General features: G+C 39.2%; 1 protein-coding gene across 1 annotated transcript in view; it reads left to right on the top strand.

Annotated features, from left to right (window-relative positions):
• LOC126175143 (late secretory pathway protein AVL9 homolog) overlaps positions 1–13,680 on the top strand; it is a 101,963-nt gene that overhangs the window by 46,565 nt on the left and 41,718 nt on the right. The window contains exon 6 of the mRNA XM_049921703.1: positions 3,258–3,392. Within this exon, the coding sequence (XP_049777660.1) occupies positions 3,258–3,392 (135 nt within the window). The remainder of the gene's footprint in view (positions 1–3,257; positions 3,393–13,680) is intronic.

The raw sequence follows: 13,680 nt of genomic DNA, 5'->3' as shown, positions 1-13,680 counted from the left end.
TGCAGGGCTGCCTTTGCGATATTCATCTTTGAGATCTGCGCATCTGACGTTAAATTGCTTACACCACTTTACAATACCTGGGTGAGAGATTGAACGCTCATCATATACAGCAGTGATTTAATGATGAATGCCCGTGCAATTGAGCCATTAAACACCTAGAAAGCTGATCATTGCACACACCTCCAATTTTTTTACTACTGAACGAAAAAACACTAAAAACTCCACAAGATCTAAATACACACATTTTGTAATTAACAAGAAGGGTTTGGAAATAGCCATCGAGATAGAGTATGATGTCTTGGTATTTTAATACATATTTTAGAGGATAGATGCATTCCTTACTTACATTTTAGGGAAGAGAGTAGACTCCACAGTCTTATAAGAGTGTGTGTTCATTATCCACACCACCTATGTCAGTGTCACTATCTTAAAAACAGTAATGATATGTAGATAGCACAACACTCTATGGCCATTTTCTTCAACTTAGTCAATTTTCTAAATGATATTAAGTGTCCTCTTTTCTGATTTGCAGCAATTCTTTTTTCATTTCCCTGTCAAATGAACCTATGTCGTTCTTCTCTGGCTAGTCCGCCATATCCGTCTTCCTGCTGCTGCATGTACGGGCTTTGTTTTCCCAAATGGAGTGATATGATGCCATATCCAGTGTTATAGTGTTGTTCTTTTCTAGGTTTGGAAGCAATGAGTGTAGGAACCACTCTTTATTAAATTTCATTGCTGTCATTTTTTTTGGTAGTCTCAAGATTTCCTTGATGTAAATAGCAACAAAGCAGTTGGTACAGCCCCACTGATTGTCCCAGCACGTAGAAGAGAGCCAACTGCCGTTCCCAACTGGAGCTTTCAATGTTCCTCCTGCTATGTTGTCAGTCCATGCAGTCGATCTGGAATGACCGGCATGTATCTAAATTTCATACAGCCAAATGATTTCACGAAGTTTACACTTAGATAATTTCCTCAAACAATAGCATCTCCAGATGATGATAGTCTCCCGTTCAAGCATAACTCTTTCTGTTGGAACTCTTTCTTCTTCTATACAGCTGGGAGGATGGTTTCTCCTGTGAAAAATAACTCACTTTCTAGTAGTGAGAGAGCAACTTCTTCGGCGGGGGATATTCTTTCCACACTTAATAGTTATATATATGTGTCACTGAATTGCAAACTCTTGAAAATTATCTGGTTCTGTCATGTTAGCAGCATGCACTCTGGTTTTTCCCTGTAGTAGAAAGAACAGTGGTTGACTCCTTTAGGTCTCCAGCACAATTCTTCACCATTACTTTCTTCACAGAAGCCACTCCAGTTTTCAGAGCAGCAGCTACTTGATCAGTGAGTTCTGACAACGATAAGAGTTTCCCACTGTTATCCCCTTCTTCCTCGAAATAGCTTTGTACATTATGTACAAGCTCGTGATTGGCTGTTTAAGGTAGTGATCTAGCCTATGGTTGGAGAAAGGGGCCATATCACGTACGTGTGATATTAATGACACTTAACACTGTAGCGTTAAAACAAACTGAATCGGTAACTCATGATGTGCTACAAATGATGAACACTTGAGAGGTGCTTTGTAGCCACTAAGAAATCGTGGCATCACATGTAACTTTGAGTGCTGGGGTTGGCAGCCCGGCACCATTACCATGGTAGAGTTCACGAATTCCAGTGCTTGGGTTAGCGCTAGTGGCCCCTCCACACAACACAGTCCATGTGTGTGAAGTGTAGAATTCAGTATGTTGTTCTAAAATGGAGAGGCATCATCAGAAGCGTAGTGTGATAGGGCCACTGCTGTTCATGATAAACATGAATGATGTGAGGGGAAATGTTTTTGGCTATGTGATGCCATTTACAGTTCGTGCATTTGTATACCGGCAGATTACATTGTCAGGAACCAGTTTTGAAACGCAGATACTTACAGTAGGGCAGCATGTGGCGCAGAGATTACCAGCTGGCCTTAAAAGCAAATAGATGTAATTTAACAACAGAAACAATCAATTTTTGACAGTATAATGTGATTGGATAGATAAAAAATCTACTCACAAAGAGGTGGCAGAACACACATGTAAAAGGAGGTTATAATTGAGCAAGCTTTCAGAGCCAGTGGCTCCTCCTTCAGGCATAATGATTGAAGGGGAAGGAAGAGGGGTGAAGGGAAAGGACTGGGGAGGTCTAGGAAAAGGGGTAGATTTAGGAAAAGTCACCCAAAACTGTGGGGCTCATCCAGTGCAGTCCCCAAACAATTGGTCTTCTCAACCCGTCTCATAAGTGTTTTCTGACCCACTGTTCTGGGTGACTTTTCAAAGATCTTCCTCTTTTTCTAGACCTCTCCAGTCTTTTTCGTTCACACCTCTTCCTCCCCCTTCAATCCTTCTGCCTGAAGAAGGATCCACTGGTTCCAAAAGCTTGCCTAATTATAACCTTCTTTCCTGTGTGTGTTCTTCTGCCACCTAGTGAGTAGATTTTTTTATCTATCCAATTACTGTAGTTGTAATTTAATGCACGTAAGTAGTCAGGTTGCGATACCGAGGAGTTTCTGTACATTGATGTTCAATGGGGAGTGACAACATAGATGTAATCATGGGGAATGCATATGCTGCACTCAGTTTATTGGAAATCTGTCATTTGGGCAGTTTCATGAGTATTGTCCATCAATGTGGGATCCTTACCGAAGGCAGGAGAGCGCTCAAGTGTAACGCAGTGTTGGTAATGAATTCTGCTTATCAAAAAGCCAATCCACAGCATCTGTACGTGGTATTCTGTCATTGCATGTGTTGGATTCAGAGAGCTTTCTGCAGGATTGATGGTGGCTACTTGGAGACTGCTTGGAAACTTGGCATTTTTCCAGGAAGTTCATGTGTTGGTGGCGGTAACAAGTCAGTGACCTTATCCATTAGAAAGCTGACTACTAAAAATGCACACTACAATCTGAATATGGAAGAAGTAGTTAAAAAGGCGTGTGAAGTGTATGAAAATAAAATATGATGTGGCTTTCTGTGTATATTTAAGTAGTTTCTTAAGTAACACTGTGTTCTCACTGTCCATGTTAAATGTTGTGTTTCTGAACAACTTACAAACATTAACATGCTGCATGTTTCTGTTATAGCATCCTCTGATGGAACAATTTTCTACCTCTATTTGTTGCTTTACTCTGAGATACACTAACGAAACTGCACTCTTTCATTTCTATGTCAACTTTGCATAGGGAGTGCATGGTTTTGTTTCCAGATCTTGGAGATTCCTCCATGTTGCAGGGTTACTTGTGCCACCCTTACTTGTCTTTGCCGTATCTGGACCTTCTGAGTGACGTAAATGTACGGGGATATGTGGTGGGTGCCACCAATGTTCTTTTCAAGCAGAAGAAGCAGCTTGCCGACGTTCTCGTGGAGGTAAGCAACTTGATATAGTGTGAGAGTTTGCACCAGAGTGTATGAAATGTGACAAGGTGACAGAAGAAAACCTTGTTGGATTGTAAAGAAAGATATTTTATGCAGTTAGAGGTGGAAATGTAAGCCTTCTATATATATGCAGGTTTATTCTAAATGATGGACCCATTTTCAAAAATTCGTATATATTCAAGTACAAATCCAAAATAAAGAAGCTTTATACCAATGAAAAGAGGAAGTTTCAAACTTTTTGGCGGGCAGCGGCGTATAGGCGGTGATGGTTTCAGAAGTGGCCGGTAGAGTTGGTGCGACAATAGGGCCGTCATTCCGTTTCACTGTCAGTAGTGAGTGAGATGGCTACTGTGGAGCACAAGGTTTCCTGTGTTCTCAAGTTCATGAAAAGTGAGTCGCAAATTGCAGTGCACCTGGCATTTTGCACCAAATTCGGAATTCAACCACCAACTCACAAAAGCATTAGCTGTTGGTTTAAGCCATTTAAACAGACTGGCAGAGTGTGCAAAGGAAAAAGCGCTGGCCAACTGCGTGTGTCAGAGGATGATGTCTGACAGATTCAAGAAAGTTTTGTGCGCAGTCCCAGTAAGTCTACCAATAGAGCCAGTCGAGAACTTGGAATACCCCAACCAACTGTATGGAAACTTCTGAGGTGGTGTTTGCTGTACAAGCCCTACCGATTACTTCTGCAGGCTCTCAAGCCCAGTGAGAAAGAGAAGCATCTCACATTTTGTCGTTATGTCCTAACAAAGATGGAGGATGATGCATTTCTACAGCGTGTAATTTTTAGCCATGAAGTGACGTTCCACCTTAGTGGAAAAGTCAACAGAGACAATTTTCCTATATGGGGTTTGTTTGGAAAATCCACATTCATCATTGCAACATGAAAGGGACTCACCGATGATCAACATGTTCTGTGCCATATTCCGTACAAAGGCTTATGTACCATTTTTCTTCGTGGAAAGAACTGTAATGGAAATCATGTGCGTGGAAGTGTTGGAACAATGGCTGTTTCCTCAAGTTATGGAAGATTCCAAGGACTTCATTTTCCAATAGGCTGGAGCTCCACCCCATTGGCACCATGGTGTATGAGGCTTTTTGAATGACTCCCTTCCTAGTGCTGGATCGGTCGCAGGGGAGTTGAGGACCTGGCTCTGCACTTCTGGCCACAGAGATATCCTGATCTTACGCTCCACGACTATTTCTTATGGAGTTATGTGAAGGAAACTGTTTACGTCCTGCGTCTACCAACCACTCTGAACGATCGGTGGAACCGGATCACTGCTGCTGTGCACTCAGTAACAGCAGATATGCTTTCGCATGTGTGGGACGAGTTTGGCTACCGCATCGATGTTTGTTGTGCAGCCAACGGTGGCCACATTGAACATTTATCACATTTCTGATTATTAAATAATTATCAAAACTAATTAATTACAAATTATTAAATTTATTAAATTGATATCAAACATTATGAAAAAACTTTGGAACTTCCTCTTTTCATTGGTATAAGGCTTGTTCATTTTGGATTTGTATATGAATAAATATGAAGGTTTGAAAATGGGTCCATCATTTAGAATAACCTTGTATTTTCATGGATGTGGCAAGTCTCAGAACATATGATTTAGTATGACATAATGTCATTTAAAATCACATACAGACAGAGAAGTGAACCTTATTATGAATTATGTACCATTGTATAGCAATTACATAAATACTGTTAAATTCATCAGTTTTGAAGGAATGCTGTTGTAAATTAAAGAACAAGGAAAGGATTACACAGCTCTACAAAATAAAATTTTTTTTTCGTTGCCAGGGAAGTTTGAACGAAAATGGGATATTGTTACGATACTCATTCCGAGTATATTTGTACTTTTTCCAAATTGGCTCTGGTTTTTGAGATATAGGTTATTTGTGGAAATGAGAGTTTCATGTGGATAATATCGACTGCAGGGTCCATATATGGTGTAATGTATTTGCTACCTGTTTTTTAATTAGTGATATTGTACTATCTTTATTAAACAATTGTGCTCAGGGAGTGCATCTGTGTGGTTGAGGATTACATCATGCAAACATCACACTGTCAGCATATGTTCAGTCCTGTTGTGCGGTGCGTGTGTTGAAGATATTGAGGGTTGTGCAGATTTGAATTCAGCGGTACTTGACATTCATTTGTTGGCCGAGGTAATCCCCGCAACAGCCGATAGGTAGCGTTCAGTGTAAACAAGAAAAATGGCGATGGTAGAAAGTCACACACATGTGCAGTGCAGCTTCAAGGAGATAGAACCTTTTCATCGTGACGTAGCAAATAAGAGGTGAGTATTCATTTCACACAAAACAATTAATGATGTTTGTTGGATGTGATTGACATGCAAATACAAGAAAGTTCTGCATAATATGTAGTATTTGTGCAATTTTGTTTTAGGAAAACGCCGTCTTTGCGTGAACCATCCAGATGAGTTCTGCTACATTTGTGGTGAATACGTTCTTCAAAAGAACAGGAAGAATATCACTCCTTTTGTGAAGGAAGCGTATCTGGCATATTTCGGAATTAAACTTGGAGATCAAGACAAGGCGTGTGCACCCCATAAAGTTTGTAAATGCTGTGTGGAGTGCTTACGGCAGTGGACAAAACGAAAAAGGAAAAGCTTAAACTTAGGAGTGCCTATGGTATGGCGAGAGCAGAAGAACCATACAGATGATTGCTATTTTTGCATTGTTAATGTGAAAGGTTTTAATAGATTCAAAAAACGAAAGTGGGAATATCCCGATTTGGAGTCAGCAAGAAGACCGGTGGTGCACAGCAACGATGTTCCTGTACCAACCTTCACAACATTACCCACGCTAACATCATCAGATGATGAGGTGCACGGCGAGGAATGTACAAGTAGTGGTTCGGAATACGAAGGACGTGAGACACAACCCCAGCAGTTCAACCAGAAGGAGCTCAATGACTTGATACGGGAACTCTATCTTTCAAAGCAAGCATCAGAACTCTTAGCATCCAGGCTTAAGGAAAAGAACTGTCTTCATCCAAGTGTTAAAATAACAGCTTACCGGACGAGAGAAGAAAACCTTCTTCCATACTTCAACCAAGAAGAGGTTATAGTGTATTGCAGCAATATACCTGGACTTTTACTTGAATTGGGGCTGCCGGAATATAGACCAGAGGACTGGCGTCTCTTCATAGACAGTTCCACTAGAAGTTTAAAATGTGTTCCCCTACACAATGGCAATCGTTACGCATCTATTCCAATTGCCCACTCAACAAAACTTTGTGAAGCATATGCTAACATCAAGATGGTTCTGCAGAAAATTCAGTAGATGCAGCACCAGTGGTTGATTTGTGTTGATTTGAAAATGGTGAACTTCTTGCTTGGACAACAAAGTGGATACACAAAGCACCCATGTTTTATCTGCATGTGGGATAGTAGGGCAAAGCACGAACATTGGAAGCAGAAAACATGGCCTCCAAGGGAACATATGGCTGTTGGTGAAGCAAACATCATTAATGAACCTCTGGTTAGTAGGGACAAGATTGTTCTTCCACCATTACATATTAAGTTAGGACTAATAAAGCAATTCACCAAAGCTTTAGACAGAAATGGTAATTGCTTCACATACATCTGCAATACGTTCCCTGGACTCAGTAGTGAAAAACTTAAGGCAGGAATATTTGATGGTCCTCAAATTCGTAGGCTCATCAACGATACCAATTTTACAAGTGTCATGACTGTCACTGAAGCATCGGCCTGGAACAGTTTTGTCGCTGTTGCAAAATGTTTTTTGGGCAATCATAAAGCTCCCAATTACGAGGAACTGGTCAAAAACATGATCAGTAACTTTCAAAACTTAGGAGCTAACATGAGCATAAAATTGCACTTCCTTCACAGCCACTTGGATCGATTTCCTCGTAATCTAGGTATTTCAGTGAGGAACAAGGAGAGCGGTTCCATCAAGATATGAAAGGAATAGAGGAAAGATATAAAGGAAGATGGGACAGGCATATGATGGCAGATTATTGCTGGAATCTGCAACGTGACTGTTCTGAAGAGACCTATAAAAGGAAAGCGTGCAGGAAGCGGTTCGTCATGGACGGAAAATGATATACTTATAGAGAAACTTTTCAATTATGTTTTATACGTGGACAAATGCCTATCTGGTTTTCATAGAAGCTATTTATAAAGATTATTTTCTTTTTTCATTGTAGTTTGTAGCGCTCGAGTTCAGTATTAGCAATTTTTTCTAATTTTTTGAATAAATCATGCATTATCTCAAAAACTAGAGCCAAACTACATAAATGGTTGCTATATTCATCCTCAGCACCACTAACCCATCCTAAAGCCACTCAAATATCCTTGGCAAGAAAATGAGTGTTGACCAGTGTTATTAAAGATAAAAAAAAGTACAGATGACTACTGTGTGTGAGAAGAGTAAAAGAATGGACCCATAAAATTACACACCAATATCCTCAACATCGGTTTGCTGCAGAATCCTTGAACATATTCTCAGTCTGAAAAAAATTAATTTCCTTGAGTTTTAAAGTCATCTGTCCACAAATCAGCATTGTTTTAGAAAGCATCAGCTTGCCCTTTTCTCACATGATGGCTTGTGAACCATGGAGGAAGGGCAATAGGTAGATTTCATATTCCTAAATTTCTGAAAAGCAATTGCTATGGCGCCCAGTACCCCACTACAGATTGTTAAGGGGCACCGGAAAGCCTTATCTTTCCTATGTTAAAATAGCGCTTATAAATTGCATGTTTTCTCAGAAAGTATTTGAGCTAGGAAGTTAAAATTTTTAGAAGTTATTTATTGTAGTATTGGCTACAATGTAACACAGAGATTTTTAAAAATTTGAATTCAGTTGTTAGATTAATTTTTTCTGTTGTAAAGAAAATTCGCTACTTTTTGTGCCATTTTGTGTTTATAAATTCAACGGTATACAGGTTTTTTTGGAAAAAGTCTGTGTTAAGCTACACAGAAGGGACTGTGTAACATTTCCTGAAAATTTGAAGCAAATTGGTTTGTTAGATACTGAGAAAACATGTAATTTGTATGAAAAATAAAACTTTTGGGAATCAAGTGACAAAGTTTGGATTACCTTTTCAATCCAGGTCCATGGGATGGATTCATCTTCTGCAAACTCCTCCTCCAGCTTCCTCTTTGTCCTCCTCCTGTTTACTCTGACTTGTATTTCTAGTCTATCTACAGCCCTGTCTGCAGCCCGAAGATGTTCCTTGTCTAAAGCAAGCATCGTTCGTATGATGTTGAAACCGATCTTCATTTCCATATTTCAAAATACTGTGCACCTTACAACGTTGACGTCATTGAAAGTAGCAACAGCATCATACACATGTTGTTGACATCATTGAAAGTAACAACAGCATCATACACATCAAAGTAAAGTGTTTCTATTCCAGCAAACACAGTCTTGGGGGATTCTTGACCATATAACACTATTTAAACTTTCATTGGCGTTTTGAGTTTTTCCATGAACATATTTTTTCAACAGTTCACATGCTGGTAAGTCTCTGAAAATTACCACATCAGACTGACTATGTTTATGAGTGTACACTTCACAAGTTAGCAATTCCTTGGTGCACCTACATCAACTGTTTTCTCCTTTGGAGCACAATTAATGATGGGGACTTTCATTGGCTGAAAAAGTATAAAAAGGGAGCCTAAATTGCCTTCTTCATTCAAACAACACTGTGTGTGTTTTGCCTAATAGCCATTCCACAATAGTTCTATATTTAGTCGATTATACTGTCAGTTAATCTTCAGTTCCCTTTCAACCCTTTACGATCACTGAGTTCTTGTTTTTTGTACGAAGCTTTCAGTTGCCGAAGTAGTGATCCCATTCTTTTCTGCATGTGTCCAATACACTCAGATTTCACGCTGAAACATCACCACCACGGGACTTCAGTTCGTGAATATGTTTGAAACTTCTAGAATCACCGTCACCAAGGTAATTCATAGATCTCAGGTATCATAAGCAACAAAATGTTGAAATATACTAGCAACACCAGCCACTTCCCTTCCTCCACTGCTGCTACTATAGTTAGCTGTACAATTATTTTCATGCATACCTTTATTTATTTATTTTTTTTTTTTGTGGACATCTACAATATTTAGATATTACTGCTACATTAAAACATTCTCTGTATACATACTGGTGGCAGATACTACACCAGGAAGATATGTCTGTCCTCGTTTATGCCGGGTCAAGCCTTCTATTATGACTGTATCCTATTACTGCCTCTTCACAGCTTCCTTCATATATTCTATACAGACATCTTCTTCTGTAGACCCTATAAATCTTATAGTTCGCAAACTTGGTTGAGGTATTTTGAAGATTTTACAAGCCACAGGAAACTGCAGCTGCATTAGCACCCTTACCAGTAGATTTTGCTATAATTTCCCTCATTGGAGTTACTGCAACACTGTTCTAAAAGGTGGTCTTCTATGAACACTTACCATACTTCAATTCCAAGTCCTATGTGATTTTTTATAGGTGATTTTTTTTTCCAGACTGACTTCACTGCACTGAATCCATCTTACACAGTTTGCAAAAATTCTGTTGAGAACTGACATATCATATATTTCATTCACATTTGATTCACCCATAAAACATTCATACTTTTCACTAACTGAACCAAGCTTCCTCTGTGAAGTGCTTTCTTTCTCACTTTCATTGCAGTGGTCAGGTGTACCAGCAAAGTTAGGTTCACACACTTGGTTATCACCTTTATTGTTTACGGTAATAACACCTACCCTTGGTTTTCCAACTTCTCTCCTTTTCTTAAAAGCCTTCAGAGTATTTCTAGCCAATTTACATTTACCCATGATTATCCTTCAATAAAATGAGAGTTAAATGAACAGAGTTCACTATGAATATTTTCATTAAAAAAGAGTAAATAAACATGAAACACATGATGATCAAGCAAGCGATTTACATCACAACTATCACAAGTTAGCCACAACAGTTGTTTTGTAACACTTATTTCTCTCACATCACTAAAATGTACATGATGAGCATGTAGATTCACGAGTACAACATTTGACAGAAGTTTAACAGTGTCCTAGTAGGTAAAGTCCACGCAGAACATATTTCAAAAATATTTTAAAAATAGTTGTAGTCTTCTGAAGTGAGTAACTTATATATGAAATGAAAGGGAAAAGTCTGTAGATTTTTAAAATGCAAAAAAGTAAAAATTGAACGTTTCATGATTTTGAATCTTTCTGGAGCCCCTTAATGAAGGTACAAGCATGTGGAATAGATTCCCAAATATGTGAGTGGCTGGAAGACTTTTTAAGGAATAGAACCCAGTACTTTGTCCCTAATGGCAGTTGTTCATCAAAGACAAGGGTATCATCAGGTGTGCCGCAGGTAAGTGTGATAGGACTGCTCTTATTCTCTTTATACATAAATGGTCTGACAGACAGGGTGAGCAGCAATATGTGGCTGTGTGCTGATGCTGTTTGTGGTGTATGGGAAGGTGTCATCGTTCAGTGACTGTAGGATGATACATAATGACTAGTACAAAATTTGTAGTTGATGTGATGAATGGCAGCTAGCTCTGAGTGTAGATAAGTAGGAAACACAATCCCATAATGTTTGAATACAGCATTATTAGTGTGCTGCTTGACACAGTCACAATGATTAAATATCTAAACTTATCGTTGCAAAGCGATAAGAAATGGAATGAGCATGTCAGGTTGGTAGCAGGGAAGATTTTTTTTAGGATTTTGGGAAGGTATAGCTCATCTATAAAGGAGATGGTGTATAGAATGCTGGTGACCCATTCTTGAGTACTGTTATAGTGCGCGTCATATATCTTGGCGGCCGAGTTTAGGTTCGTTCTGCGCATCTGACGTCACAAAACACAGTCAGAGAACGACGTTGCCAGATCTCGACTGCAGTGTAGAGCACGGACGAGTGTCTTCAGTTTTAGAAACATTCAGTCATAAATAAAATAATAGAACAAAAGCAATGTCTTGATAGCAGATTTTCTTCAACTGCTTCATATTCTATTAATTAATTAAACCAAACAAGCAATAAGACTCCTAATTCAGGCGATAGCAAGGAAAGGTGTTTGTTTCAATCTCACGAACTGCTTTTTCGCAATAAAGAACAGCGGTAATTGTTTATTTCCTATTGTACTTCGACGAAGCGTGAGTAATTCATAGTCATACCAACAGTGTTTATAAGTAGTTGCGTGAGTGTTAGAGTCCTTATGGAGTTACACAGTTTGATGAGCTGAGGTAGCGGAACGGTTAAGGTGTTGGGCTGCCAAGCTAAAGGTTACGAGTTCAAACCTTTTGCGGTGCTTAGTAATTTCTTTATTTTAAAACAATATTGGAGTGCCTTACTTCACGAATTTTATTCGTTTGAATGAAATTTCTAGTGCTTTGCCACTTCATCAACTTTTTCGCTGCTGCAGACACGTGCTCCCCGCATTCCGCGCTGTGCGCGATTTTGTCATCACTGCACTTCTCGCCTGTGCAGACACATGGTGTTCCCACTGCTTTGACACACTTATCATTCGATTTCACAAAAACTATTTGGCCAAAAAATTTGATTTTTACACGTCTTCTTGACTGATACCTTCCCCCCATAAATGACTTAATTTTGTTTTGATGTGCAGCATTAAATGTAGTAAACCATTGCACGAAATTTTGAAGAGTTTGCAGAGGTAAAAGTCCATAGCGTATACTTTCCGTATCGTCGATTTTAGTTGCCACAATGTTGAGAATGAAATGTGGACAAGATACCTAAATTTCATATAATATTCACTGTATAACAATATCTCATTTAATTTAAGTACCACATAGGTGTCGTATGTAATATTGAGAAATATTCCATCTTTCGCGACTGTAATAAAAGTTTTATTTACCCAGGGCGCGTTTGGCTTTATTTTAAAGCATTTCCATCGGTGAAAGCTATGGCACATACACAATGGTATTCATGTTCTATTTCTTGTTTTTGTTCCACAGTCGCAGTTTTACCAATGGTATTGAAATATATCCCTCTTCTGCAACTGTAATAAGCGACTTATTTAGACCAGACGCGTTTCTCTCTTTTGAAGCATCATAAGAGGACTGTATTTTGTGTCCTCCATTGCCAAGTCACCTTTCGTAGTTTTGTGCTGCGGTAGCACAATATTCAACGTTTGTGTTGGCTCATCAGTGTTTTAGCAAATAAATGCTGTTTGTGTGTGCCACACACAAAATTATATTTGACATAGCTCTGAGCACTTCACTGACAGACGGTATATTCAAGTCCTAATGTTTCTGTAAGTCCACAGTTTTGTTTAATGTATTTTGTCTACTTCCTTTTGATTGATTGAAGTGCTTTAAAATAAAGCCAAACGTGCCCAGTGTAAGTAAAACTTTCGTTACAGTCGCGAAAGGTGGAATATTTCTCAATATTACATACGACACTTGTGTGGTACTTAAATTAAATGAAATATATAGGTATCTTGTCCACATTTCATTCTCAACATTGTGGCAACTAAAATCGACCATCCGGAAAGTATACTCTATGGACTTAACCTCTGCAAACTCTTCAAAATTTCGTGCAATGGTTTACTGTATTTAATGCTGCATAATAACTGCGTTGAACATCGAAACAAAATTAAGTCATTTATGGGGGGAAGGTAACAGTCAAGAAGATAGGTAAAAATCTAATTTTTGAGCCAAATAGTTTTTGTCAAAGCAGTCAGAACACAGTGTGTCTGCACAGGCGAGCAGTGCAGTGACAAAATCGCCCACAGCGCGGAATGCAGGGAGCACGTCTTTGTAGCAGCGAAAGGGTTACTGCAGCCGTGGTGGCTTTACTTCATGAACTGCGTGCTCCCCCCTAAACGTAAGTTTGCGAACTATGCTATACTATGGCGCTGCTTCTCTTGGCGCATGCGTCGTGTGCAACTGGCAACGCAGCAATCTCCCGCGTCTAGGCGGGCATGCGCGAGCCGCCAAGATAAAAGAATTGAACTATAGTGTGTTTGGGATTCCCATCAGGTCAGGAAAAAGAAGACATAAAAGCACATCAGAGGCAAGCTGCTAGATTTGTTACTGTAGGTTCAATCGACGTGGAAGTGTTACAGAGATGCTTTGAGAACTCAAATGGTAATCCCTGGATGGAAGAAGACTTCCTTTTTGAGGAACACTGTTTAGAAAATTTAAAGAAACAGCATTTGGAGCTGACTGGAGAATGATTCTACTGCTGCCAATGTACATTTCACATAAGGGCCACGAAGCTAAGAGAAATTAAGGC

The sequence above is a fragment of the Schistocerca cancellata genome, chromosome 3 (assembly GCF_023864275.1).
Source record: "Schistocerca cancellata isolate TAMUIC-IGC-003103 chromosome 3, iqSchCanc2.1, whole genome shotgun sequence".
NCBI classification, from domain to species: Eukaryota; Metazoa; Arthropoda; class Insecta; order Orthoptera; family Acrididae; genus Schistocerca; species Schistocerca cancellata.
This window is presented reverse-complemented; position numbering and strand designations above follow the sequence as displayed.